The sequence below is a fragment of the Motacilla alba genome, chromosome 10 (assembly GCF_015832195.1).
Source record: "Motacilla alba alba isolate MOTALB_02 chromosome 10, Motacilla_alba_V1.0_pri, whole genome shotgun sequence".
NCBI lineage: Eukaryota > Metazoa > Chordata > Aves > Passeriformes > Motacillidae > Motacilla > Motacilla alba.
The window spans coordinates 20,519,045-20,545,017 of NC_052025.1; the positions used below are offsets into that span (position 1 = coordinate 20,519,045).

The 25,973-nt window shown below is 43.7% G+C and overlaps 1 protein-coding gene across 4 annotated transcripts; it reads left to right on the forward strand.

Moving 5' to 3' along the window:
• Positions 1-1,467: 1,467 nt before the first annotated feature.
• Positions 1,468-25,512, forward strand: TP53BP1 (tumor protein p53 binding protein 1). Of its 4 annotated transcripts, none has more exons than XM_038147518.1 (27): positions 1,468-1,748; positions 1,833-1,884; positions 1,954-2,041; positions 2,289-2,359; positions 3,005-3,163; positions 3,614-3,695; positions 4,352-4,524; positions 5,299-5,428; positions 5,759-5,853; positions 6,874-7,076; positions 8,010-9,180; positions 11,561-11,680; positions 12,305-12,541; positions 13,516-13,573; positions 14,730-14,822; positions 15,924-16,425; positions 17,077-17,229; positions 18,444-18,730; positions 19,048-19,224; positions 19,471-19,892; positions 20,010-20,201; positions 20,683-20,886; positions 21,406-21,618; positions 22,227-22,321; positions 23,299-23,498; positions 24,318-24,463; positions 25,174-25,512. In XM_038147518.1, the coding sequence occupies exons 1-27, from the start codon at positions 1,482-1,484 to the stop codon at positions 25,359-25,361; spliced, it is 5,778 nt and encodes a 1,925-aa protein (XP_038003446.1). In that variant the 5' UTR covers positions 1,468-1,481; the 3' UTR covers positions 25,362-25,512. The 4 variants fall into 4 exon arrangements, with proteins under 4 accessions (XP_038003446.1, XP_038003447.1, XP_038003448.1 ...); XM_038147519.1 differs by having other exon boundaries at positions 6,904-7,076; XM_038147520.1 differs by lacking the exon at positions 11,561-11,680.
• Positions 25,513-25,973: the final 461 nt, after the last annotated feature.

The following is a 25,973-nucleotide window of genomic DNA, read 5'->3' on the forward strand; positions in this document are numbered from 1 at the left end:
AATTTTTGCAGACTAAACCAGGTAGGTTGTCCGCAGCATTACTGAACAGTGCAGAGAAATGATAATGCCACACTTTCCACCATAATTGTGCATGTCTTTCACAACTTCTCCTGCTCTGTAAAGTCAAGCACTGATTTCAACATTTCTCCAGAAAAAGGTGCAGAAAAACTGCACGATCCTGGCTTGTAATGAAATAACTTAATCACAGTGTTTCGTGGTGCATTTTGCGCAATTAACTAGGTTGCTAGTGCTCAGAGAAAGTGATGTGCATGTAAATAAAGCCAACGCTTGAGAAGTTAATTTGGTCTGGCAATCGCAGCCCCGCCTGGCATGATCGAATATCTGAGCTCTCTCGTTGTGGCATTCATGTGGTGAACACTTTCGTGTGGTCAGCCTTCGACAGATTAACGACGCACATGCCTCGCGTTACCAGAGAGAGCCGTTGCCGGAGGGGGCAGGACCACGCCAGGCGCGGTGCGGAGCGGAGCGGGGCAGTGCCGGGGGCGGAGCGGGGCAGGGCCGGGGGCGGTGCGGAGCGGGGCAGGGCCGGGGGCGGTGCGGAGCGGAGCGGGGCAGGGCCGGGGGCGGAGCGGAGCGGGGCAGGGCCGGGGGCGGTGCGGGGCAGGGCCGGGGGCGGAGCGGAGCGGGGCAGGGCCGGGGGCGGTGCCGGGGGCGGTGCCGGGCGTTGCATAATGAGAGTTTCTTTCAGGCCAGGTACCATTTTTTCCGATTCTGTGGTTTTGGTTCTACAACAGATTTTTAAATAAAATATACAGAATTCTCATCTATAAAATACAGAGAGGTGCAGAAATAAAAAACAGAACTTGCAAAAGTAGATTTAAATTACGCTATTCAAACACTGGTTTTTAGGCAAGAAGGTGGGTGCTGGAAAGACAGCAATACAGTCACAATTATGCGCAAGGCTTCTTCGATAATCGATAGTCATATAAACACAGGGAAATTAACAGGATTTCACTTTCCTGTGATGTCCAGGAAAGGACGTGCCCGATGGCGGCTGTTCGGGGTGCGCGATGCTCGGTCCGTACGGGAGCCCGACCATGGGGCTGATTTGTACCTCAGGAGAAAAGGGGATCGGGAGGGCACCGTGCGGACCCTTCCCGGCCCGGACCTCCGCCGTCCCCTGGCCCGCCATGTGCGGCAGGTCGCTGCATTCGCCCTCCAGCGAGCCGCGCGGACGGAAGACGCGAGGCTCTTTGTGTCTCCTGAGCGCTCGCGGAGAGGCCGGGCGGGCGGCGGCGCTCCGGGGCGATCCCGGCCCCGTCCCGGTCCCGCTCCCGCTCCCGATCCCGCTCCCGTCCCGATCCCGATCCCGATCCCGATCCCGATCCCGATCCCGATCCCGATCCCGATCCCAGTCCCTCCCGCTGGGTCCGGTCCCCCTCCGTCCCCCCCCTCCGCCCCGTCTCCCCGGTAACGGCGCGGGGCGGGCGGGTCGCGCGCGCCAATCGGCGCGCGGCAAGATGGCGGCGGCGGGAAGTGCGGCTGGGCCGGGCCGCGGACGGGCGGGCGGCGCAGGGCCCGGCCGGGCTCCACAGCCTGTGGCGTCCCGCATGGAGCGCGGCGGGAGCAGCCAGCTGGACCCCGGCTTCTCGCAGCAGGACACGCCCCTCCTCATCGTGGAGGACTCGCAGCCCCAGGGCGCGGAGGCGGACGCGGACGCGGAGCGGGCTTGGCTCGGCGCGCTGGCCCGCTCGCAGCCGGCCCGGCGGAGCCCGAGCCCCGTGCTGGTGAGCGCCCGGCGTGGTGGCAGCACCACACGGCCCGGCCCCGCCCGGCCCGGCTCTGACGCGGCCCCCGTCTCTGTCTTGCAGGACATCGTCCGCGGTCCTGCTGGCAGCCGGGCGCCGCGGGAGCGACTCGCAGGTAAGGGCGGGGCGCGGGGTCACGGTGGGCCCGGGTAGCGCGGTCGCGCTGACGGCGCTGTGCTTGCAGAGCCCATGGAGAGCCCGGCCCGCCCGAGCGCCCCTGGGCCGCGGGGCTGCGCAGCGGGGGAGTCTCCAGCGCCCGACCGGGACAGCAGGTACGTGGGGTGGGCCAGATGGCGGCTCTCGGCCGCCGCCTCTGTAGCCTGCTGAAATCTCTCTCGTGCTGAGGGCAGGCCGAGGAGGCGGGCTCGCTGTTGTAGCGGCCGTGCTCGGCCCCGGCCGGGACGTGCGGTGCGGAGGGCTTGGAGCGCCTGGTCGGTGCCAAGTGAGCTCTCGGAACGAGCCGCGGGAAGGCGGCCTGCAGGCACCCCTGCGCGACGTTAGCGAGGCTCTCTGTTGCAGTGCCCTTGGAAAGGCCGGGGAACGGAGTGAAGGTGATGTTGAGGACTGTGCTTCTTCGCCGTGTGTAGAAGGTAACTTCCCCTTTTCATGTCGGTTTTTTGGTTTTTCGGAATCGGATCGACCTTCTGTGCAGTTTTTCAGTTGAGCTGACTCACTTATCTCACCAGGGGTAATTGTGCCAGTAATAATAGGTCAGAAATTGGCATCCTTTTTTGAACGTTTATTTGTATGCTTTGGTTTTTGTAAAAAAAACAAACAAAAGAAGGTTGATTTATTATTGTTAGAATGGATCTTCAAGATTGAAGGTGGTCTAGAAGAAGCAGGGATGCATTGCGATCATTAGGAAATGGAGCCTTATTATGAACTGGCATAATGGTCGTTGTCATCAGAGGAGTTTCAGACACAGGCTGTGTACTATCAGGATTATTTTCTGTTCATAGAATGAAAGTCTGCTGCAGTTCCTAATGGCATTACATAAGCCCTTGCTGATTAATACAGATTTCTGAGTTAATGGCCACTGTCCCTGTTCTGATACCATATTTTAATTAGTACAGTTGAGATCAGATCAGTTAGTTTATTCAGAGTTTCAGCAATAGCCTAAATGCTTTGCATGTTAGAGGGTATATCTTTTGCATTTGTAAAAGATATCAAGAAATCAAGATGACTCTTGATTTTTTCTTTTGGTATGTAAGTTTGTAATGGCTGTCTAATGTTAGATACAGGCATGTCACAGCTCCAGTTCGGAGTTCTAGAGCTGTCACAGAGCCAGGACTTTGAGAGTGACTTGGTGCCCAGTGAGGGAGATGCTAGGCATCAGCTCCACTCTGGACCTGCTGTCCTTTCTTCCAGACTTGTTAAGAATGAGTCTAAATATGGTAAGTGAAAATGATCATAGATGTCTTCTTGCTGCTGTGTAGATTCTATCTAGTTTCTTTAAATTATAAATGTTATGGTTTTTTGACAGGAAATACGGTACTAGTAGTTTTCGAAAATGAGTTCTCAGCTCAATGGTAGTTGCAGAGAATTTTGCCCCCTCTTTCCTTTGGACTAATTAATTTGTTTTCTTGTACTTGTCCAAGTGCTATCATTGATTCTTTCACTTTTCTTTCCTAATTCGTTTCCAAAATATTTAGACAGTCTGATACTGAATTCCCTCCTTGGTAAAAACCTTACCCTGTTTTTTTTTTTCCTTCCTGTTATCATAGATAGTTCAAAATTATTTTTTTTAAACTATAAGGCTTGCCTTGGTATTTGTGTAAATTACAGACCTACATTTTCTTATTTGTGTATTAATCCAGGTATTTTTCTTTTATCTCTCTTCCTAGAATTTTGTGCAGACAACACAGAAACTGGCTCCAGCATAGAAGCACATACTGTTTTGGAAAGCCAGGCAGAGAAGTCTGAAAGGTAAAGTGTCTGTCTTTTCTGTAGGTTGTTTGTTTTTAAGGGCAAATTCATGAAGTAATAAAATACGCCAGTAATTTTCCTAAAATGGTATGACTGGAATATACTAGAAGTGATAATTCATTTTGAGTCACAGAAGTTGTCTTGAAATAACTTAATCACTGTAGCACAGGCTTTGGCTGCACAGGACAAATCTGGAGGCTAAGTAGTGGGTATTCCAGAATGCTTTTGCATATTTGCTGTTGTAAGTTTTGTTTTAACTGTTTTTAAGTGTGAAACTTCAGTTTGTTGAATAATATTTATTCTCTCTGGCATAAAAATGATATAGTATTTAGCACATTATGTATTATTGTATTTTGTCACAAAATGACGTTAAACAGATGAAGTGAAATTCCTAGAATCTGCATTGAATAGAAGTCAGTAGAACATCTGCATTCCATTTAAGCATTGCTTAGATTGGTAGAAAATGTAAAAAACTATTCTGAAACATTTTAATCCTCTTACCAAGGATGAAAATGTTATTTTGTCAGGAGAAACTCATTTTCTTTCTTATCTCTCTTTTTTTTTTTTCCCTGTGTTATACATGAGTGAATGCCTTCTATCTGTTACTGATAGATTCTCTTTACAATGTTGTGGTCTTCATATTTTGAATTTCTCAGGTCAAGGACTGTGTCTTGCATTTTCAGAACTCTGCGGGAAGCAGAAGAGCATACCAGAAAGGAAACGCCTGTCAGTGGTGCCAATAAAACTGAGGAATCCCTTGGTTCTGGTCATGAGGAGTCAGATATCTTGTCAACACAGGAAGAGATGTTTCCTGAGAATCATGCAACAGGTAACAGCAGACAAGCAGAACGAAAATGTCCATCCCAGAGATAGTGATAAACATCATACCTACTTGATCTTCACAGACATTTAGTTGTTTTAGGGTGTAGAGTGCCATGAGTATGTTTGTGTAACTTCTGCTAAAATTGAGAACACTTTGGAAATGAAAGGCCATAGCCTCAGTCACTATAGTATGGAACAATATCTAAATGTCACTTCCTGTTTGAACGGTTACTTTTGTTAAATAAATTTAATTTCCTTTATTTCTGTGCCCCTTGAAGAGCGAAACTAAAATCCAACTTTCACCCTCTTCTGAAACTAATGATGCTCTGCCTTTGTAATGACACATAAGTAGTGTAGGCAAACTTCTGCTCTGTGGTGTCTGTTCTGGCCTGATCTTGTGAATGAACCTTCTGTATCCAGAAGATTCAGTAACAACCTTCTCCTCACATTGAGTCAGTGGTCAGTGCAAGGTGTGCTTGTCAGTGCAAGTGCTGGATCAGGTGTGCTGATATTGGAGCCATTAGGGATTATTTTAAAATTCCCAGGTCAGAAGACTTGTACAGTCTAAAATCTATTCAGATTTTTCTTTTTCGTGTGAGCTATTTTGTGCTCACATTTCACATACTGAACTGTCATGTGCAGTCCTTCACCAGCTCTGAAAATCAGCTTTCGTTGCCTATCTGAAAAGGAGCTGTGCAATAGCATGAGTTTAATTCCTCTGAATTTTCTAATCACTGTGGTTTTTGACTGTATTTCTATCTTTGTTTTCTTTTGCTCAAAGCATCTGCAGGGAGTGGCTGTCCGATAGCCAGGGTGGAAGAGGGAAGTTCTCTGGCGTGCACCCCTGCCCACAGTCTGCAAGTCCTGCAGCTCTCTGGGCAGGCATTGCTTGCACAGGAGCGGGATTCCACGTAAGTGAAAAATCCCCAAGCTCTTTCAAGAATTTCGTTACAGTAGTGTATTCCCCCTACTCTCTTCATTATTCCGGGACTTGTGCTTGATTTTAAGCAATCATTGTTTTAATTTTGCACTATGAGAGGAGCATGGCCTTATTTTGCAATGAAATGAACTAATGGTGGCCATGTGATCCCTGGCTGCCACTCGTCTCTTACTGGTGAACACCTGAAACTTGCCTTTCATGAGAAGAGTTGTGTTGTGGCAAGCTGGAGCTTGAGAGGAGAACTTAATGCATTTTTTAGTGAGGTGTGGTTTTCATTTCCATGTTTCCTTTTGGTCTGCAGTGCCTCTTCAGGCCTAGTTATTCCTCCTCCTCCTGTTTCCTTTGGACCCAATGCCCTTGTCCCCAGCAGCCCTACTGAACAGGGGAAATCAGAAGGTAATGTTTTTCTGCATACTGTCTGTGGTCGTGTTTTTGTGCACTGGTTTAGTCAGAGCTTGCAGCCTTTTAAAAATCTGTTAAAATTATGTTTAAAGAATAAAGTAGGACTGAGAACAGTGAAGGGGTAGATGAAGGCACATCTGTATTTCTGACTGTTGTTTAGGATTCTCTGTCTGCTATTGATACTTCCTGCATAGCTATCATAATTAAATTAGTACTGTTGACTAGTGTCCCTTCATTTGAAAGATAGGAAATGCTTTGTATGGCATAGAGATTTCTGCTGGCAGTTATCTTCTTTAGGAACAAGCCATTCTTGCTACAGGCAGAAACCTGTATTAAGTCTATACTGTTGGGGCAGTAGGAAGGACAGACAAGAATTGCATCATAATAGGTTATTTTACCTTAATATAGACATCTTCCACAATATTTGTAAAACCTTTCATGTGCTACAAGTGTGTATCTTAAATTGTGATGCCTAAAGAGAACTTATTCTACACAATTTGTTGGTTGTTAAATATTTTCTTTAAGTACACATTTACCATCAAGGATAAGATACCCATCCCTGCAGGCTTTTAGTATGATACAAAATCAAATACTCCTTTCTGAGAGATTCCTGTCACAGAATGTGAAATACTGTTATAACAGATATTTTGTTAGCTGGGGTCTGAATTTAATTGCATTTTAATAAAGATTACAAAAGGAAAAGAAATATCTCAGAAAAATGCTTTTAAAAATAAGTTTCAGACACTTTTTTTCTAATTGTAGAAGTTCTAGACCTGTAGCAAAATAGTCATATGAATTTGTAACAAAACACTTGCTTCCTCCTTGAAAAGGAAGAATACAGATGGTTTTTTGTTGATTTTTTTTCCCCCTCCCCTTTACAAAAAGAATGCTGCTGGAGACAAGATTTTACAAAGTTGAACACACCACTGAAGATGAATCTTTTAATATGATGTTGAAAACTTAGATATAACACAAGAATTTAGTGCTAATATCTTTTCTGCTCTTTCAAACCAGATGAACAGAAGGATATATCTATCCCTGCAGATGGAAGAGAACTGATGCAAAAACAGAGAGGAGATATGCTGGTGGAGATGGCCTTCCCTTGTATCCCTCCAAGACCTCTTGTTCAGCCACAGGCTTCAACTCCAGTGTCCCAGAGTGCCCCAACCTTCTTTCCTGGATCTTTAGCTATACCATCACAACCGGAGTTCTCTCATGTAAGGGTTCATGAAGCATCTCAAGCTTTTCTGAGGTTTTCATATGGCTGATGCAGAAGATGTGTTTGAGTCAACCTCTGTTCTTTTATGTTGAGCTTCCCTACTAAGCTGTTCCCACCAGTTGCAGTTATATATTAGTCATACTGTGTGGCAGTTTTTCCTGCAGAGGAAATGCAGAACAGCTTAAGAGGGCATAGTGAGTTACAAAACAGAAGCTGTTGACTTAGACTGTGCTGCCTTCTTATGCTGTACTGGCTATCCTGCATCTCAAAGTGCATCATAAATTAATTTTTTATTGGGCAAGACCTTAGCATCATTTTTGTGGGGAAAGGGAAGCTGTTCCATAATAAAGTACTTTTATTCTACAAGGTTAGAATTTATTTACTGCATTTTTCAAGTTTCTTATTCTTGCTGTTGTTTCCTTTGTGTATTTTGATTCTGGAAATTATAAGTGTTCAAAAGGATTTAACAGACAGTTTGTGGGTTTATACCTTAATATTATGAATGTCATGAACTTGCTAGAAACTTCACTAGTTGAAGCAGTGCTTCTCTTCAGCTGAAAACAGCATTGGTGTTAATATAATAGATATCACAGAGAATCTTTCCAAAACCCTTAGTGGTTCAAGTAAAAATAGTTACTAATTTGCCATATTTGCCCTGTATTTTGTGATTTGGTAGTGAAAGATACCAAGGATTCTGTCTGACTTTGCCCAAGATGTACTAAATAGTAATGCATGGTGATAATTTTTCTCAGCAAAAACAGATCAATCATGGCTCTCATGAATGCGTGGGGAAAAAAGTTTTGGATGTTTTTGTTTTCATTGGTTGTTTTTTAATCTGTAGTTTTGTGCTAAACTTGCCCTGATGATAATCCAGTGTAATTTTTTAGGATAAATAGCCCTAATACTTCATGTACCCCTTTTCTCATTTTAGGATATCTTTGTTCCAACTCAGAGTCCAGACAATAAGCATGAAGCAGAAGAAAAAACTGCTGGTTTAACCCCTTTATGCTTACCAGGAGATCTCTCTGGATATACAGATGCTTTGTCAAAGATGTCTACAGATGACTCTGTGTTACAGCCTCCTGATTCCTGTAAACTGATGCTTTCTGCAAGTGCATGTAGCCAGCCCACAAATACAGACCTCAGTTCAGGCTCTCTGAACGTGGACCAGGACAGTGAGGCCACTCAGGTAGAGAGAATTTCTGAATGCAAGGCCTCGGACTCAAGACTCTGTTCTGTGGAGAATGATGAAATAAAACTCAAAGTGAATGCAGGTGATCAAGCACCCTGTGTAAACTCTGAAAAAGCAAAAAAGGAGGATGTAGAGACTGCAGGAATGCCTGTAGGACAGTTTGTTAGTGCAGGTGTTGCAGGAGATGGGCTGTTAGCTTCTACAGTTCATCGGGAGATTGAGTGTATTTCTGGAAGTCAGGCTGCTGCAGATCAGTCTGGTCTGCCTGAGATTTTGTCATATGCTCAAGAGACTTCCAAACCTGAGGCAGTTCCTGAGACTCAGTGTGAAGAACAAGAAGAAAAACTGCAAATAAAAGAGAAGCAAATAAAGGAAGATAGTGTTATATTAACAAGAGACCTTTCTCATAGGTTTATTCTTGAAAGGGAAAAACAGTGTCATGAAAATACAGAAATGAATGATTCTTGTAAAAATAGCAAAAATGTAGCCCAGGAACTAGAAAAGGTTGGACCAGAATGTCAGGGAAAAGAAGCTTTGAAAGGTTGTACTTTTGATGCTGGGGAGGCAAAGAGCTTGGATAAACTGTCTACTAACATGGCAAAGCTCAATGAAGTTTTAGCTAAGCCTTCTGTAGGGAAGTTACTGGAGCAGCACGATTTGCTTCCAAAGTTAAAGAGTGATGTCCAATCAGAAGTGGCATTGTGTGCCAAAAACCATCCCAGTGGTTCAGAATTGGGACAGCTAGTGATAATAAGCAATCAGCCATCACTTCAAGAGAGAGGGTTTGAAACACACGAGAATCTGGTACCAAAGAATATGGAGGATACTGTTACCACAAGGAGTCTGGAGCAAGAAGAGCAAATGGAGCTGCAGGAGGAAACAACTTCTAAGTCCCCCAGTCCTTCCAGTGGTAAGTGAATTTAGGTTAGTAGTTCACAGGTGTATATTTTGAGTAATGTCAAGGACAGCTGTATACGATCCTCAGTGTTTTCAGGGAGCACTGCTGTTGGATGCAAGTTGAGCAGCACTATACCTTACTGTATTGTAAGCAGAACATGACTTTGCTGTTTTCCCCTGTAGTGTAATTCTTGTTCCTGACTCTCACTACTTTAAGGTAGAAATGCAGGGCAGCTTGAAGAACTGAAAACGCTGTGACCTTGGCAGTGTTCAGGGATTTTTGTAACTTCTCCCCCACTCAAGAAGCAACAACAGCAGAGTCCTTGAAAGGAATAGGGTGTGTGGTAGTCAGTACTTTACCTCTTGCAGGTCTCCTTATTTTCTTTTTCCTTCATTCTCAGAGGAGAACTTTCTTTCCGCTTCCTGGACTTGCCTATGTGGATGTTTCAGGAGACAATTTAAAAAATCTTTCTGAAGGCAGTGCAGACACCATGCACTGCTCTCTTCTCATCTACCCAGCTGGTCATTCCATCACTGGAGGCAATCTTGTTGGTCAAGCGTGATTGCCCCTTGGTCAATACGTGCTGGCTGCTCCTGATAACCTTCTTCTCCATGTGCTTGACGATGACAACCAGGATCGTTTGTTCCATCTTTCCATGGACAGAGGTGCAACAGTGGCCTAGTTCACTGAGTCCTCCTTCTTGCCCTTTTTGAAGACTGGAGTGACACTGGCTTTCTGTCCTGAGGTGTCTCCTGTACTCCATGACCTTTCAAAGATGAAGGAGCATGGCTTAGTAACATCTGCCAGCTCCCATAGCACTCATGGGCACATCCTGTCAGGGCCCATATGGGTGGTTGTGGGTGTCAGATTTGTTTAAATGATCTCTAACTTGATCCTCCTTGACTGAGGGGAAGCCTTCCTTTCTCTGTACTTCCTCTCTTGCCTCCAGGATCTGGGTTTCTGTGGCACTGGGCTTATTAGTAAAGACTGAAGCAAAGCAGGTATTCAGTAACTCTATCTTCTCTGTATTCTTCATCACCATGGCACCCACCTCACTGAGCAGCAAACCCACATTTTCCTTAGGTTTTTTTTTGCTACTGACATTCTTGAAGAAGCCCTTCTTGTTGTCTTTGACAGCCCTTGCCATATTCAATTCCAAATGGACCTAAATCTGTTACAGGCTGATGGTCATAAGAATGTAAGTAAAGTTTAACTGTTTTGATTACCTGTTTTCATTGATAGAACAGTTGAGACTGTCATGTGAATGAAAGCATTTAAACTTTTAGGTGAGGCATTCACATTTTTTTCAGTTCTTGTGAAAACTTGTTTGTGTTCTCTTCCACGGTATCCCTTGGTATAGTAATTAGATTATGCTGTTGATCATCACCTGTGCGGGTGATCATTTCATAAATTCTTTTGATCATTTGTTACTAGCCTGCCAAATGTGGATTCATAGGTTAGAAGGGATTGTGGTAGCTAAATCAATATTCAGTTGAGTTGCTTCAGTTGTTAGATAAAACACTTTTGAAATGGAGACATGCTCTAGGCCATGATATGACAAGCATTCGCAAGCTGTTCATGAGGAGGGGAAGTTTGCCTTCCAATGTGTGAGCACCATTGTGCCAGAAGGTACCTACCCACTGCAAAAATACAGTGAAGTTCTTGGGTTGGTCTTCAGGATGTTGCAGTTGCTCAACCATGTCTTTAAAGCTTGTGATAGTCAGAGAGGTGATGGTTTTCAGTGTTTTCAAACAGATGGTACATAATTGTTTGCTGGTGGGGCATTTTTCTATGAGAGGATTATGCAAGTTACTTCTCTATAACATTGAAAGTTTGCAAATAAATGCATGGGATGAGGTAAAAGGAAAGAGCATTTTACTAGGTTTTTGATTCATTTGTTAAATCCTGCAATATCTGCACATAGTAAATCCACCAAGGCATGGTTTCCCTGATGCAATAAGCCACCTCAGGCACCATTCTGAGTAAGTTTTTGGTTATCAGTTCAGGCAACATGTAGCTTGGTCAGTTCATTTCTGTCTTAACCTTCATTTCTGTTTTAGACCTAATTTCCCTCTTCTTTTGAAAAACCTGAGCCTCTCTGAAGCAAAGCTGCATTCTGTAGAAGTCCTGTTCATGTCAGGATATTTAGTCTCCATTTTGTCTAGCACCTGGGAACAGCTGCATTCAGTTGACTACAGCATAGATTTTCACTGAGAGAGATTTTTCACATAAAATGTGAGGACTATCAGTTAGAGCAGCTGTTCAGGGGGGTTTTGTACAGCACCAGCATTATGCTTTTCCCTATTTCCACAGCACAGTGAATATGTGCTTTTGATACTTGAACTAAAGTAGATCCTTGAAATTGCTAATTCTGGTGCTCTGTGTCTTTTAGGAACCCCATTTCATTTTACTTTGCTGAAGGAGGGTGATGTCATTCAGTCCTTAACTAGCATAACACCACCTCTTACTGGCCATCTCAAAATGGGACCCAGGAGACACAGCACACCAATTGGTGAGTTTGACCCAAATGGCTCTGTTCTGCAATGAAAGCCTGGAAGCTTTTGATTTTTGGTGCAGCATGTATTAGGATGACTCAAACCTGCCTTGGCAAAAAATTGCTACATTCTCATTCTGGGGGGGGGGGCTTATCCCTTCCCCACAGTTTCCTTGTCATGTTTTCTCAGTCTCTAGTGAAGGTGCTTGCTCCCTGAGTACAGGGTGGTAATGGAGCATGTCTTCCTTGCACTCACTGTGGTCCTGCATACAACATCCATTAAAGAATGTAAAAGAGCCTTCTGAGTAGCAAAAGATTTTAGACCAAAAGAAGATTGCTTGCAGTATTCATCATCTTTTATCAGGACTTTCTCTGCTAGGTTCACAAAACAGCACCCTGCAAATGCTAGATGAAAAGAAGTCTGTTCTGTTTTGGTAGTAGTAAATTATTCTGTCACAAACTAAGGATAATACCTTTGCTACAGAATTTTCATGCTTCAGATCTCTAGAAAGGAATTTCCACTGCTGCAGCATTACTAATAATGCATGTAGTGAAGTGTCTTCAAACCAAAACTAGGACCTCAACCCCAGCAATGTGAATGTAGCTACTTCTTGCTTCTTGTTTTTGTTTTTCTGTTTTCAGTGGATGATAATTGCCCAGACAGCACTATAGCAACCAGTGATGTTACAGCAGAGGGCACAATGGGGACCAACAATGACACTGTGGAAAGTGCAGTGGTATCAGCAGATGTGTCAGAAGTTTATGAGAAAGGAGAGTCTGGTGTGGTTCCTGAGTCGGATGCAAAACTTTCTCTGCGAATGAACCTTGTTACCCCCGTGAACGATGGCAGTGAGGAGTCCTTGCCGTTCAGCTTGGAAAGTAAGAGGATGAAACCTGAAGTGTATGGGTCCTACTGGATCTCAGCCCTAATTCAAAACCTCTCAGTGGCATTCCCCAAGACAGTCTCTGAGTCCCTGTAATTTTTCTCATTTTTTTTTGGGCAGTGTCACTTAAATTTGTTTCTCTGTTTCTGCAATGCTCTAAGCAAGGATGAAGTGAGAGGAGAGGCTTCTGTTGTGAGGAAAGGTATTTCCTGCAGACTACAAATTGTGATCTATAGTGGCAGTGGTACACAGGACAGGAAGTGAAGTTTCATTGTGTTGGGTGAGAAAAAAAAAATATATATAACGAAAATCATAGAGTGGTTTGGATCGGAAGAGACCTTAAAGATCACATAATCCCAACAACCCCTGCCATGAGCAGGGACACCTTTCACTAGGCCAGGTTGCTCCAAGCCCCATCCAGCCTGGCCTTGGACACTTCCAGAGTTGGGGCAGCCACAGCTTCTCCAGGCAACATGTGAAAGTGCATCACCACCCTCACAGGGAGGAATTTCTTCCTAACATCTAATCTAAATCTCTTGTCTTTTAATTTAAAACTGTTTTCCTTTTTTTTTTTTTTTTTTTTATAAGCCCTCTTTTAAGTGCTGAAAGGCCACAATGAGGTGTCTCTGGAGCCTTCTCTTCTCCAGGCTGAAGAAGCCCAGCTTTCTGAGCCTGTCTCTGTGGGAGGGATTCTCCAGTTCATCTCATCATATTTGTTGCTTCCTCTGGACCTGTCTGTCATCTGGAAAAAAAAAGTTTGACAGGATTTTAACCAGAACAGTGGCATTCAGTCTAATAGTCTAAAACTTTTAGAAACTTAGGTCTGTTCTGAGAAGTTGGATGGAGAAGCCTGGGCACCCTTTGTCTGGTGTACTCAGCCTCTCTTCACTGAGTGTATGGAGCTGGGAAAGGTCGGGAGAGTCCTTTTGGATGATGCCAAAATCATTCTTCCCTTCCCTCTTGTTTCAGAGCCTGCAGCCAGTGACAGGAAAGATGGATCCTCTGCTGCTGCTGAGGCTGCTGCTAGGTAACTGGGCTTCTTGCTGGGCAGAGTTAATACAAAGGTCTGGATAGATCCTTTCTCCACATATTATCAGCTGTAGGGGGAAAAAATTAGAAGGCGACATAGAAGCAAGGAACATTCTAGCAGTAGATGTGATATTAACTGTATAGCTCTTGCACCAGGTTTTAATTACATAGGCAAAGTGGGAACCCCACTTGTTTGTTCATTATGGGCTCTGTCAGCATTTTGCCTCCATTAGATTGTAGTCAAAGCCAGAAATTCATGTCTTGTGCAGTCCAGAATGTAAGTCTGTCTTATCCATCTCTTAAATTCCAAATATATGGGTTTCTGCTGTCTTTCATGGTGCAATTTTCTGCGAAAAATCTCTGAGAAGTTCTGGAAGAGAATTGTCTTTTTGGTATAAAGCTGATAGAAACTCTTAATCGGTTCATGGATATACAGAAATCACAGGTTAACATTTTAACCAAAACATTGGGTTATTCCCTTGGTCTTTTGATTTGTATGTATCTATCTTACCTCACATATAATGTCTAGCATTGTTTGATTTAGCTTGCAGGAAGTAATGTTTGTAAATACTAACAGGAATCTCAGTAGGAAGATTACCTGTAGTAATCTGAGTGAAGAGTAGTGAGAAAACAGTACCTCTTGTTACAGGATTGCTTGATAGATGGTAATCATGCCTCAGTGCTGAGGATGGGTGATAGTAATTTCTCACTGGTTGAGGATGGGTTACCTTTGTAGCTATGGGATGAATATGAACTCTCAGGGTTTACTTTATGACTGTCATTCCCAGTATTTTTGTGGTGCCTTGAAATTTAGAAGTAAGACCCTTTATGGCTAACTGTGTCTTCTGGTGGGTGCCAGAGGCAGTAGATGCTGAAACTTGATGTTGCTGCAGTTTTCCACACAACGGTTTCCAGAATTGTTCCATTGCTCTTGGCTGTTAGGGTATCTTCAGAAATGACAGAAATGCTTGTGCAATTGCAGCTTCATTCTTTATCTTTGAGATAGATCATATCAATCATTCTGTGGCTGTGTAGGTCAATAAGCTCAATACTCTTTGTCACAAGGAGCTAGAGAATTCTTGTTTTACTGTATGAGGGTTTTTTCTCACTTCCTGATGCATTTTTGTTTGTTTGTCTTAAATCTGCACTGCTAGCTCCCAGAAAGCATCATCTGTGTTCAGTCGTGTCTGTGAAGTTCGTCGAGAGGATGAGGCCAGAGGTCATGGTCTTTCCACTTCTCCATTTAGGTAACTCCTCACAGTCTGTGCCTGGTTGGATTTATATTCAGATGTGCATTTTCTACATCAAAGAAATTGTGCTAAGCCATTTTCTTTGGGTGACTTAGAAGGTTGGGGACAGTGGGGTAAGTATACTAAATCTCTATGTTTGTGTCTCACGTGGTTATCAGGCTTACCTTTTGAGTAAGTGGCCATGTGATTCCAGAAGACTGATATGCTTCAGTGAAGTCTTGGGTTTGAGAAAATTGAGATCATATTTAAGGCTGTTTAAATACCTTTTCTGTCTCCTCTTCTAAGATCTGCTGACCAGTTTTGTTTGTTTGTTGTTGTTGCTGCTGCTATTGTCCCCCTTCCAAAGGACTGTACAGCTGCATATGTTACGGTGAGGAGGGTGTTTCCTGGAGAACTAGAAGTGGAAATCTGCTTCTTCAGTGTTTTCCATTCTATCTTTTGATGGGACAGTGAGGTCTTGGTCTATGTAGAATGAATAACCTGAGTTTCAACGGTTACATTAAAGACCATAAGGAATAGGGAGTTCCAGCACTGGGCAAGGCACAGCCAGAAAGGAAGACAATCACTCCTCAAAATCCTCAAGTACCTGAGGGAAGCCAAATACATACTTCTAGTTTGGCTCAGTATAGTGTCCCATATAGTACCTGGCAGAGGCAGTACTTTTGGCAGAGCAGACAAATACTAATGAAAACATTAGATAGCATTTGTGTTTATGCTGCTGGGTCTTCTTGCTACATGTGATTATCAGTTTCAAGCCAATCAAGCACTGGAGGAGCCTGAAGTAACTTCAAGATGACATGCTTCTGGGAAGTTGTATAGTTGGTGCCTAATGTGTGGAGTGTAGCAAGAAAACTTGTATTTCAAAAAGCACTTAGTTCTATACAGTGTCAGCCATATGTTTTACCACCCTGTGTATCACTTGAGAATTGTTGAAAGATTTTTTTATTTTTTGAACTCTCTGAGTTTTGTGCAATTGTAAGACGCAATTGAGTGACTGCCAAGGTGGGTTTTTCAATACTGCTTTCACTTGACTGGCAGCATATTGGTTGTCTTGTTTTCTTAATCAATAGTTTTGATCTGTGTGTAACTGGTTTGCAGGGGGGATCCGTTGATTTTTCCTGGCACACAAGAAGATGCTGAATTACACACCAATCCCAGTGATTGGCAGTACCAGCAACAGAAGGCAGACGGCAGTGGTGGACAGAGCCTAATTCCTCAGAGGATGCAGCAGGACTGCCATCAACAGTCTTCTGGTGCAGAGGATGGAGAGGCTATGGAGACTGATGTTGTAAGCACTCAGGCAGAAGACAGGAGAAGAATGCAGAGGAAACAAAGTAAGGCTGTTCAAATTGATCAAAGTCAAGAGAAGTGGGAAAACATCAAGAATAAAGGGATCCAAACTACAGGAGACTGTCTTTTTACCCCAACAACTGTTACAACAGCAACACAAACATCAGAAGAAATCTGTAGACAGGTGGAAATGGGAACCAGTATGTCTGGGCAAAAACCTGGGCAACAAGATGTGAACATTCAAACCGACGAGAGTGGGGAAAAGCTTGTCAACACCTCTGGAGATGACACGGACTCTTTGCGCAGTCAGGTGGGATGAGGACTGCCTGTATTTAACTGCTTTAGGACAGTAAAGTATCCTTTCAGCCAGTACATTCATTAAAGGCCAAGGACCACTTTAAAATGTTAAAGTCACAAGCTGTCCTGAATCAGTTGTTAAGGTAGCAGTGCTCACTGGACAGCATGAATTTGGGAAGTAAATGTCTCCATATATATTTTCTGGAAAAATGAGACAAGTTTTGATTGGTTGGTTGATTGTTTTTGTTTGGGATGGGGTTTTTTATCAACAGAAAGACTAGAAAAATGATTTCTGACTAAATGTGATTTAAGACTAATGTGTCCTGTGGGGAATAGGAGATTAACAGGGCCATAAAAAGACAGTGCAAGATTGATGTGGGAGTCTACTCAATCAAAGAGTATCAGAAGCCACACTAAACAAGTTTGCTGTTTCCTCCTTGGACTGTTGTGATTTCCCTTCCTTTACTTGTCAGCAAAAAGTGTTCAGTTCTCCTTTGTTTAGGGTCTCCTGTGTTGCATTAATTTGTAACAAGAGCTTAAAGGTTCCCTACCCCCGTACTTTAATGTGGTATGAAGAAACTGAACTGCCGAGGTAGCCCTACTCAGAAACAATTTGCTTTTTGTTGTGGTCTGTTTTGGTTTTACTGTATCCTCTTTATTCCAGGGAGAGGAGGAATTTAACCTTCTTCACCCCCCCAAAGGCCGAGTTCAGCGTCGCCACATGCGAACCATTCGAGAAGTGCGCACTGTCGTTACACGTGTTGTAACAGATGTTTACTACATCAACGGTGCAGAGGTGGAACGAAAGGTAGTTGAGGTAAGTTCCTGTTTTTGTGGCTAAATGGAATGAGAGAGTGGCTGAAAAATAGAAGTAGTTAAAGTGAGAACATATTATGACTGCAGGAAACCAGTTGAATGAACAAATCTGTGTGCTGTGATGGCAAGGCTTTCATGAGCAGACTTGCAGGCCATTTAGTGAACAGCAAAAGCTGTGGTTTTGATGCTGGTATACTTCATGCCATGTGTTCTCAAGACACATTCAAGTCCCAAAGAACTCAACAAAAGACTTAACTGTATGCATCCAATAATTTTAAAAGTCTTGCAGTTTTGGCAGAATAGAGATATTTCAGAATGAGCAGAAATTCTGTTAATAAACAAAAATCACTTCTGCCTGTAAAATTGAACTATGTAAGATGGTTCAGCCTGTTTGCAGTTCAGTGTCATTTTTAACCACAGTCTTTTGAGTCCTGTGTACCAGATTCTGTAAGAGGTCTTCAAAAGTCAACTTAAAACTGAGGAACAAACCAGCCTTTTATTAGTACACTTGTGTTATGTCAATTCATTTATTGTGACTCTGGCAGTCACAACTGTACCACCTGAGCTGGGACTGAGGCCCCTTCACAGTGGACAGCTCCAGTGAGCTGATGGGTGCCCTGCTCCAGTCTGTACGCACCCCACACTCACACAGTCAGATCAGGTTTCCTCACTGACTGGACCCCAGGTTTCCCATGGCAGAGTCTCAGACATCTGGATCCTTAAAATAATTTAATCTTGTTGCAATAACTAAATAACAAAATAACAGCTTGAGCTGGTGTCTCCAAGGAGAGACCTCGAACAAAGGGCACCCTGGGCTTTTATACCCTTACAGTCTAAGCTGGAAAAATGTGGGAAAGTCTGGGGGTCTTCTCTTCCTGCTGTGCCTCCAAGTATCCAGGTCCCATGGCCTTTTGCCTGGGGCTCTCACCTCCCAGAGCTCAACCTGCAGCTTGCACTTGCAGCCCTGTGCTACTGCACTGAATGTATTCCTCAACACTGCTGACTGAGTTCTTAATGTGACTTCTTGATACAGAACAGCTGCAGGCCTGTAGTGAGAGATGCACTGTCTACCACGGATTAGCCCAGACTGAAGTTGGTGTGGCTCTCATCAGGTTCATGAATGTGGTATCAGCTTGTCTGCACTTTGGACTGGTGATTATAAAGCATCTAGCACTTGCATCATCTTAGATAGTCCTCTTTTTTGCTTATTTTAAGGAAACTGAGGAGCCTGTAGTGGAGTGCCAGGAATGTGAGACCGACATGTCCCCCTCTAGAACTGCAGGGGGCTCGTCGCTAACCTCAGGGGACCTTGGTGATGTCAGCTCTTTCTCGTCTAAGGCCTCAAGTCTCCACCGTACATCCAGTGGAGGAAGCAGTGGTCACTCTGCCACACACAGCAGCAGCTCAGGGCGAGGAACTGGAGCTGTAAAAGGGAAAGTGTGTGGGACAGAAACCGGAGAATTTGCTTTACCCATTGGCAGAGGCATCTTAGGAAAATTGAGGTAAGTGCAGAGTCTTAGGAAAAGAGGAAGAGATGTTTTGCAGAGACAAGCATCTGGCTTGTGAGTGTGAAGCAGGGTAGACCTAAATCAAAGGTTTTCTGAAAAAGATCTGGCTTGATGAACAGAACTAAGGAGGTAGTATTTGCTTTTGCATCTGTTCTTCCTGAAGGAGTAGCTTGTTTCCTTGTGAGGCATTACTTTGCAGTTTAGCAGCAAAGAGGCAAAATTCTGGATATGTTGTGAGATGATCAAGAAAATGGGAGGATCCTAGTGAGCTGGCTTCTCTCCTCAAAACAGTTAACTCATAAATTCTCTAGCCCTAGGAAAGGAGCTGGTCAGCCTGCATCACCACTCAGAGTTAGCCAGACAGGAGCACTGCCTTGTGAGGAAGAGGAGGACTGTATGCCTGGCACTCGTCAGGTTGGCAGAGCACCTGTGACACTTCGTGGACGGGGAAGAAGAGGACGCCCACCATCTCGAACAACAGGAACAAGGTACCCTGGAAAAAGGAGACTGTAACTTTAATTTATTGCAAGAAAGAGAATAAGGAACTTCTGTCTTAATGTCCTAGCGGAAAAGAAGTACTGGGTATTTCAGAAGTTTCTGGTGATATCATAGAGCAGCTGCAAGCACCTTCCCCAGATATTTTATACTTAGTAATTGTTATTTCAGATCCTTCTGGGAATACTTTGTCTTTTTTTTTTTTCCCCTCCCTTATATGGGACTGCTTTTCTCTACAGAGATTTAGCTGGACTGCCAGGTACGGAGGATCTCTCAACTACAGCATCACCTGAGGAGAAATCATTTACTCGTTCAGTTCGCCTGCCAGATGGGGGAGAGAAATCTGGCACTTCTGGCTTCTGTGCCTTACGTCGTAGCGACTCTCCAGAAATCCCATTTCAAGTGGTGACTGTTCCTTCAGACTGTGTAGATTCATCCACTGGGAGCAGCTTTGTGGGCCTCAAGGTTGTAGCAAAGTGGTCCTCAAATGAGTACTTTTATTCGGGGACGATTACCCGAGATGTTGGAGCAGGAAAGTACAACGTGCTCTTTGATGATGGATATGAGTGTGATGTGCTAGGAAAAGATATTTTGCTCTGTGATCCTATCCCACTGGAGACAGAGGTGACTGCACTCTCTGAGGATGAGTACTTCAGTGCAGGTAAGAGCAGTGCTTGAGTTTCATACTTGTGAATGTGGTGGGAAATGGGTGCTTGTTCCAGGAGGATGAAAAGCCTGGGTATGGTTGGCTAACAGCTGTTAGTTGCTGTCTTGTCAGGTGTGGTGAAGGGACATCGGAAGGAGTCTGGAGAGCTATACTACTGCATTGAAAAGGAAGGCCAGAGGAAGTGGTACAAACGAATGGCTGTTATCCTGTCTCAGGAGCAAGGAAATAAGCTGCGAGAGCAGTTTGGGCTAGGTCCTTATGAACCTGTCACCCCTGTGACCAAAGCAGCTGACATCAGTCTTGGTAAGGAAAGGTGCTGTTGAGCTGCTGACTGCTATTCTGTGTCATGTGCCTTTGAGGTAATTCTAGTGCCTGATCTGAATTGCCAGTGTTTAAATGTTTTTGGGTATTCAATGATGCTTTTCAAACTTTATAGTGAGATTTTTGAGATCCTTTTATTGTTTGGCATCAGAGACTTAGTGGTATTGACTGGCTTGTGGAAAGTGGTCTGTTTCAAGGACAGTGATGCTTGCCATACTTACATAAACTTGGAGGATGGATGCTTTGATAATAAAGTCCCAGCAGTACTGGGAGGAAAATAGATAAGCAGGGTACAGGGCTTGAGAAGAAAGATATATTTTTTTCTTGCTTTCCTCTATCACAGGGTGGTTGCATGTATCTTCAAGGTACTACTGAGTTCAGCCACTTCTGTACAGATAGGTAGGGTGAAAGCTTGTGGAGTTTGGTGACAGCCCATGACTAATTCCTGCATACTGTATTGCAGATAATCTGGTGGAGGGGAAGAGGAAGCGACGTAGTAACCTTGGTTCTCCCAGCACTTCCAGCAGCAGCACAACTCCCACTCGTAAAGGGCAGGAGAGCCCACGCGTCCCACCAGTCTCACTGTCTGGGAAAAGGAAGCTTATTGCTTCTGAAGGTGAACGATCCCCAGCTAAACGTGGCCGCAAGTCAGCAATGATAAAGCCTGGTGAGAACTTGAATTCATCTGTTTTTTTCAGCACTGCTTTTTCTATAATTATCTTTCCACTTTCTGTAACTAAAAAATAGATAAGATTCCTTTTTTTTTTTTTTTTTTCTTTTTTTTCTGCATGGTTTGGGGCTGATTCTTCCTGGATGCATTCAGCAGCCAGAGATATATTTAGCATAGTCTGAGTATTTACTTGCCATCTTTTCAGTTCTGCCTTTTGACTTCAGTGTTGTGATTGATCTCTCTCTTATTTCTCTAGTCAGTCCTGAAAGCTGTTAAAGGGACCCCTTACAGCAGTCAGTGTTGTTTCAGGATGTTGATAAGACTTGCAAACTTGTCCCATTAGTCCTTCATGTTTTGATTTGAAGACCCAGAAGGATAAAAGATCCCTACCTAGCCTAGTGTAATCGTAGCCCAATCCTGCCTCTCTGTGTCTCCTGCAGTAAAATATCTGAGTTGAACCGATTCCTCAGGTAAGACATATCTTTGAAGACTCACGGTGCTTCTGTCTCTCTGCAGGGCCTGTGAGAGGTGGAGAGTTGGTAAGCACCTGTGAAAGTGTAGATGCTGCAGATCCCCCAGTACTGGACAGAGACCATGGACCCTTGCCCCACAATAAGACCCTCTTTTTGGGCTATGCCTTTCTTCTCACCATGGCAACACCAAGTGACAAATTGGTCAATCACCAGAAGCCATCAGATGGTCCCACTGGGAGCAGCGAGGAGGAAGAAGGTGAGGCAAATCTTACCCACTGCATTTTCAAGTGAGATGCTGTGTCTTTAGGAAAAATGCTGGATACTGTCTGATCAGGCATTTCTGTGAGTACTTTTTTACCCTTTTGCTCTTTAATCCTTTGCAGAAAGGACCTAAGACTCAGTCTCTGACTTAGCCAACTTGCGGCCTAAGATGTGACAAACTTCGATGATGATCATAGGCTTGTTCAGCAAGCTAAGAAAGGTGTGAAAACTAGTGAGATCATCAGTGTCAGAGTAGTTTAATGTAAGAAGGAAGGTTTTGAGAGCTGAAGTGTAGTTCTGGCAAGCATAGAACTTGAAAGCATGTATGGATTGCTGCAGTTAGCCTTTGCTGGTGTCACGTTTCAAGCAGTCAAAGAAGTGACAAGGTGCTCACCTGCCTACTGGTGTGTTGTTGCACTTTCTGCTCTTCCCCCCCCCCCCCCCCCCTTTTTTTTTTTTTCCTGACTCTTTTAATGATTTTTCTCTAGAAGTTCTTGGGAGAATAGCTGGGATCCCTTACTGGAATGGATGAGGGCTTTGTAGACTAAGATGTAGGAATATAAGCAGATAGATTATAGTCAAAAATTGAACTTTCTGCTGTAGATTTCTTAGAGATGACTCCGTATGATAAACATTACATAGCACAACAGCTGCGAGCAGGAGCTGGCTACATCCTCGAAGACTTCAATGAAACCCAGGTAAGGGTTCACTTACTAATCTAGAACAACAGTCACAGAATAGTTGAGATTAGAAGGAATTTCTATAGCTTATCTTGTCCAACTGCTCTGCTGAAAGTGGGTTCAAATAGAGCAAATTGCTTAGGTCCTTTTCCAGTTGTGTTTTGAGTATTGTCAAAGATGGAAACAACAAAGCCTCTCTGGGCAGCTTGATCCAGTTAGGAAAAAAAAAAAAAAGGAATTTCTTGTATTTCAGTTTGTAACTGTTGCTTCTTGTCCTTTGAGCGGATAACACTGAGAAGTGTGGCTGCATCTTTTGTATATCCTCATATCAGTCATGAATATGCATTAAAAAGACCACCCAAGCCTTCCCTTTTTGATCTTTAACAAGCTCAGCTCTCTCAGCTTCTTCTGGTATGTCAGGTGCTCCAATGCTCAGGCCTCTTAGTGGTCCTTGGCTGGATCTGCTCCAGCATGGCTGGTGTTTTTGGTATACTGCAGAACCTGGGAGTGGATGAAGTACTCCAGATGTGGTCTCACCACAGATGTGTGCCTTGGAACACTTAGAGGTAGAGCTCTTCACTTACCAGATCTACTTGGACAACTGCTGTAATTTAGTATGGCTTTTACTTTTTTTCTTTTTTTAATAAAGAGGGTAAATTGTTTTTGGAACATCTTGCTTGAGGAAGCAATCTTGTCTAGTGACTTACTAGGTAAAAGGTAAATCATCTCTTTTGTCTGAACTGGAAGAGAGCTATGATACAAAAACTACTAGGCAGAGTTTTTGCCTAGAGCAGCTGCAGAGCTTGGAATAGGATATGATTAAACAGATTCTGAAATCAGTACTACCTTTATCTAATTCACCTTTCACATAATATGGCTGTGAAAATCAAGGTTTCAGTTGTTTCCTTCTTTAACCTGTTTAGCATCAGGATAATTTTGGGGTTTTTTTTGCAAGCATTGCCTCCTGTTCACATGCCTTCTTTTCTCCCCTGAAGTGTAATGCGGCATACCAGTGTCTTTTAATTGCGGACCAGCATTGTCGAACTCAGAAATACTTGCTGTGCCTGGCCAGAGGGATCCCTTGTGTGTCTCATATCTGGGTCCATGATAGCTGTCATGCTAACCAGCTTCAAAATTATCAGAATTACCTTTTGCCAGCTGGATATAGCCTCCAGGAGCAAAAATTGCTAGAATGGTGAGTGCCAAATAACCATGATCTGAGTCTACAGACTCTTGGAGAGACCTGTTATACTGGGGAGGCTCTTGAAGAGCTACAAATACTGAAGGTGACCTGAGTACTGCTCCCTATACTTTCCCTTCCATATAGGAACAGCACTTCCATCTCTTTCCTTTGTCTTACAATGACCTCTAATGCCAAGGTACCTTTGGGTGTCATATACACAAAAAACAGTCTATTTAGAAGTAAGGAAGGCATCAATCTTTCTCATGAGGAAGGCAGAATTCAGACAAGGCTTCCCACACCCTCGGCTAATTTCTCTAATTGCTCAGAAATGGTTAAAGGAGAACAATACAATACTATGTTAATTTCCTTTTCCCTTGATACGTTTTGAAGCTAGCTTCTGCATTTTCTATGGAGTCTAATCCAGTAAGCCTGTTTTGAGATGACAGAGGAGGTCAGACTCCTTAGGCAAGCTGAGGGGTAAGACACAAATTTGTAGATCGCTGTAGACTTTTGGGCAGGAGACTGAGGTCTTCCTGCTCAGCCCCGTCAAAGTGGAAGCAATTTGGATGTGCACAAAAAAAAAGGTGGTTCAGGATTAGGGAAGAGTTCAGTTTAACTTTGGATATAGGCTGCTGCACACATACCCCACCAACACTGTCTAGCTCTGGGTTAGTCTCTGTAAACAAAGGATAGTCACTTCAAGTACTTCAGGAAGGGTGGTAAGAGAGTGGGTCATTGTGTGCAAGATACTAGAAAAACATATGTGGGAACAAATCAGGTAACTAGGCTACTGGATATTCTTACCAGTCTGCATTTCTCTTCACTCTGCAGGCACCCACGAGAAAACCCATTCCATAACCTGAAGGTTCTCCTGGTGTCAGACCAGCAAGAGAACTTCCTGGATTTGTGGTCTGAAATTCTCATGACAGGGGGAGCAGCATCTGTTAAACAGCATTACTCACATGCTCACAACAAAGGTACTCACTGGCCAGTTTCTCAGGGAATCCTATGCCACTGTAGTTTTTAGTATGGTTTAAAACCATGTAGGATGGTTTACAAGGTTGTCTGTAAGCAGAAAGGCAGGCAAAGGGCGGATGCTTGCTACTCTAATATAATCTGTATATAGATTACATCTAGGACACCTGTCTTGCAGAGGAGAAGCTGCAGCAATTCAGACAAAAGCCATCAGCTTCCAGCCTATGTTGAAAGGGGGAAATTGGTCTCTCAAATTGTGCTTCCCTTGTCCTTCTGAACTGGGCTGTCTCTCCCTCTCCATATGTGATGTTGGCCCTAGCACTCACAGCCTAAGGTCAGGACTCAGGGTTGTGCCTATACTGTTGGCTACTGGTTTTCTCCTAATTTTTATCTGGACTAAAAGGAATATTTTCTTGCGAGGTGCAGGGCTGCTGTAGGTGTCTTAACTTGTACAAAGAGAATTTGCTGCCTATGAATGAGAAACCACGAGAGTGGTTCATAGTGGCAAAACATACTGTATCTGCCAGGTTGGATGGGGCTTGAAGCAACCTGGTCCAGTGGAAGGTGTCCCCATTCTTAGCAGAGAGTGGAATGAGATTAGCTTAAAGGTCCCTCTCAAACCAAATAATTTAGCATTCCGTGCTTCTGATGTTCTGCTGCAGAGCAAAATCCTTTCTTCACCTGACAGATGCCTGTCTTTCCTCCCCTACAGATATTGCTTTGGGTATTTATGATGTGGTGGTGACTGATGTTTCCTGCCCAGCTGGTGTCTTGAAGTGTGCAGAAGCTTTACGGCTGCCTGTTGTTTCACAAGAGTGGGTGATCCAGAGTCTTATTGCTGGGGAGAGAGTAGGCTACAAGCAGCATCCAAAATATAAACATGACTATGTCCCTCACTGAGTGAAACTGTGCCCTGCTGTCCAACTGTTGTGCAGACTGTGTTTTAAACAGGTTTTAAATGTTTGTGAATTGGGCAGTATGCATGGATTACTGTATATAGTTTTATCTGCTGGACTTTTATGATTAAATAAATGTTTGATCTTTTGTGGTATCTGCTGGTACTCCTCATTTACCTACACTTATTCAGGGCAATGCCTTCAGGAAAGGAGTGCAGAGAAAAAATAAATGCTTACATTTCTCTGAGCTGAATATCACTAATACTCTGCTTTGAGTAAAGCCTGAGCTAACACAAAGTCAATTACAGAGGAAGGGTTTTTTTCTAGTAGCAGAAGTTTCAGGGCTGTAGCATTTCTGCTTGTTGGGAAGAATACCATGTTGCGTATTCTAGTTTGCTCCAGTTGTTATTTTCTATTAATTTCATTAGGATGCTGCTGAAGTGAGTGCTAGAGATTAGACACAAGAACCTTGGACAACTCAACTACTAGGAGACTGAGGTACAAAGAATATGTAAGTGCTGTGTATCTTTAAATGGTAATGGGATAAACCATCTGCTTTGGAGCTTCTGCTTTCACATTTAGTAGTCAGTTGGTATAAAGGCAAAAACTTTTCACT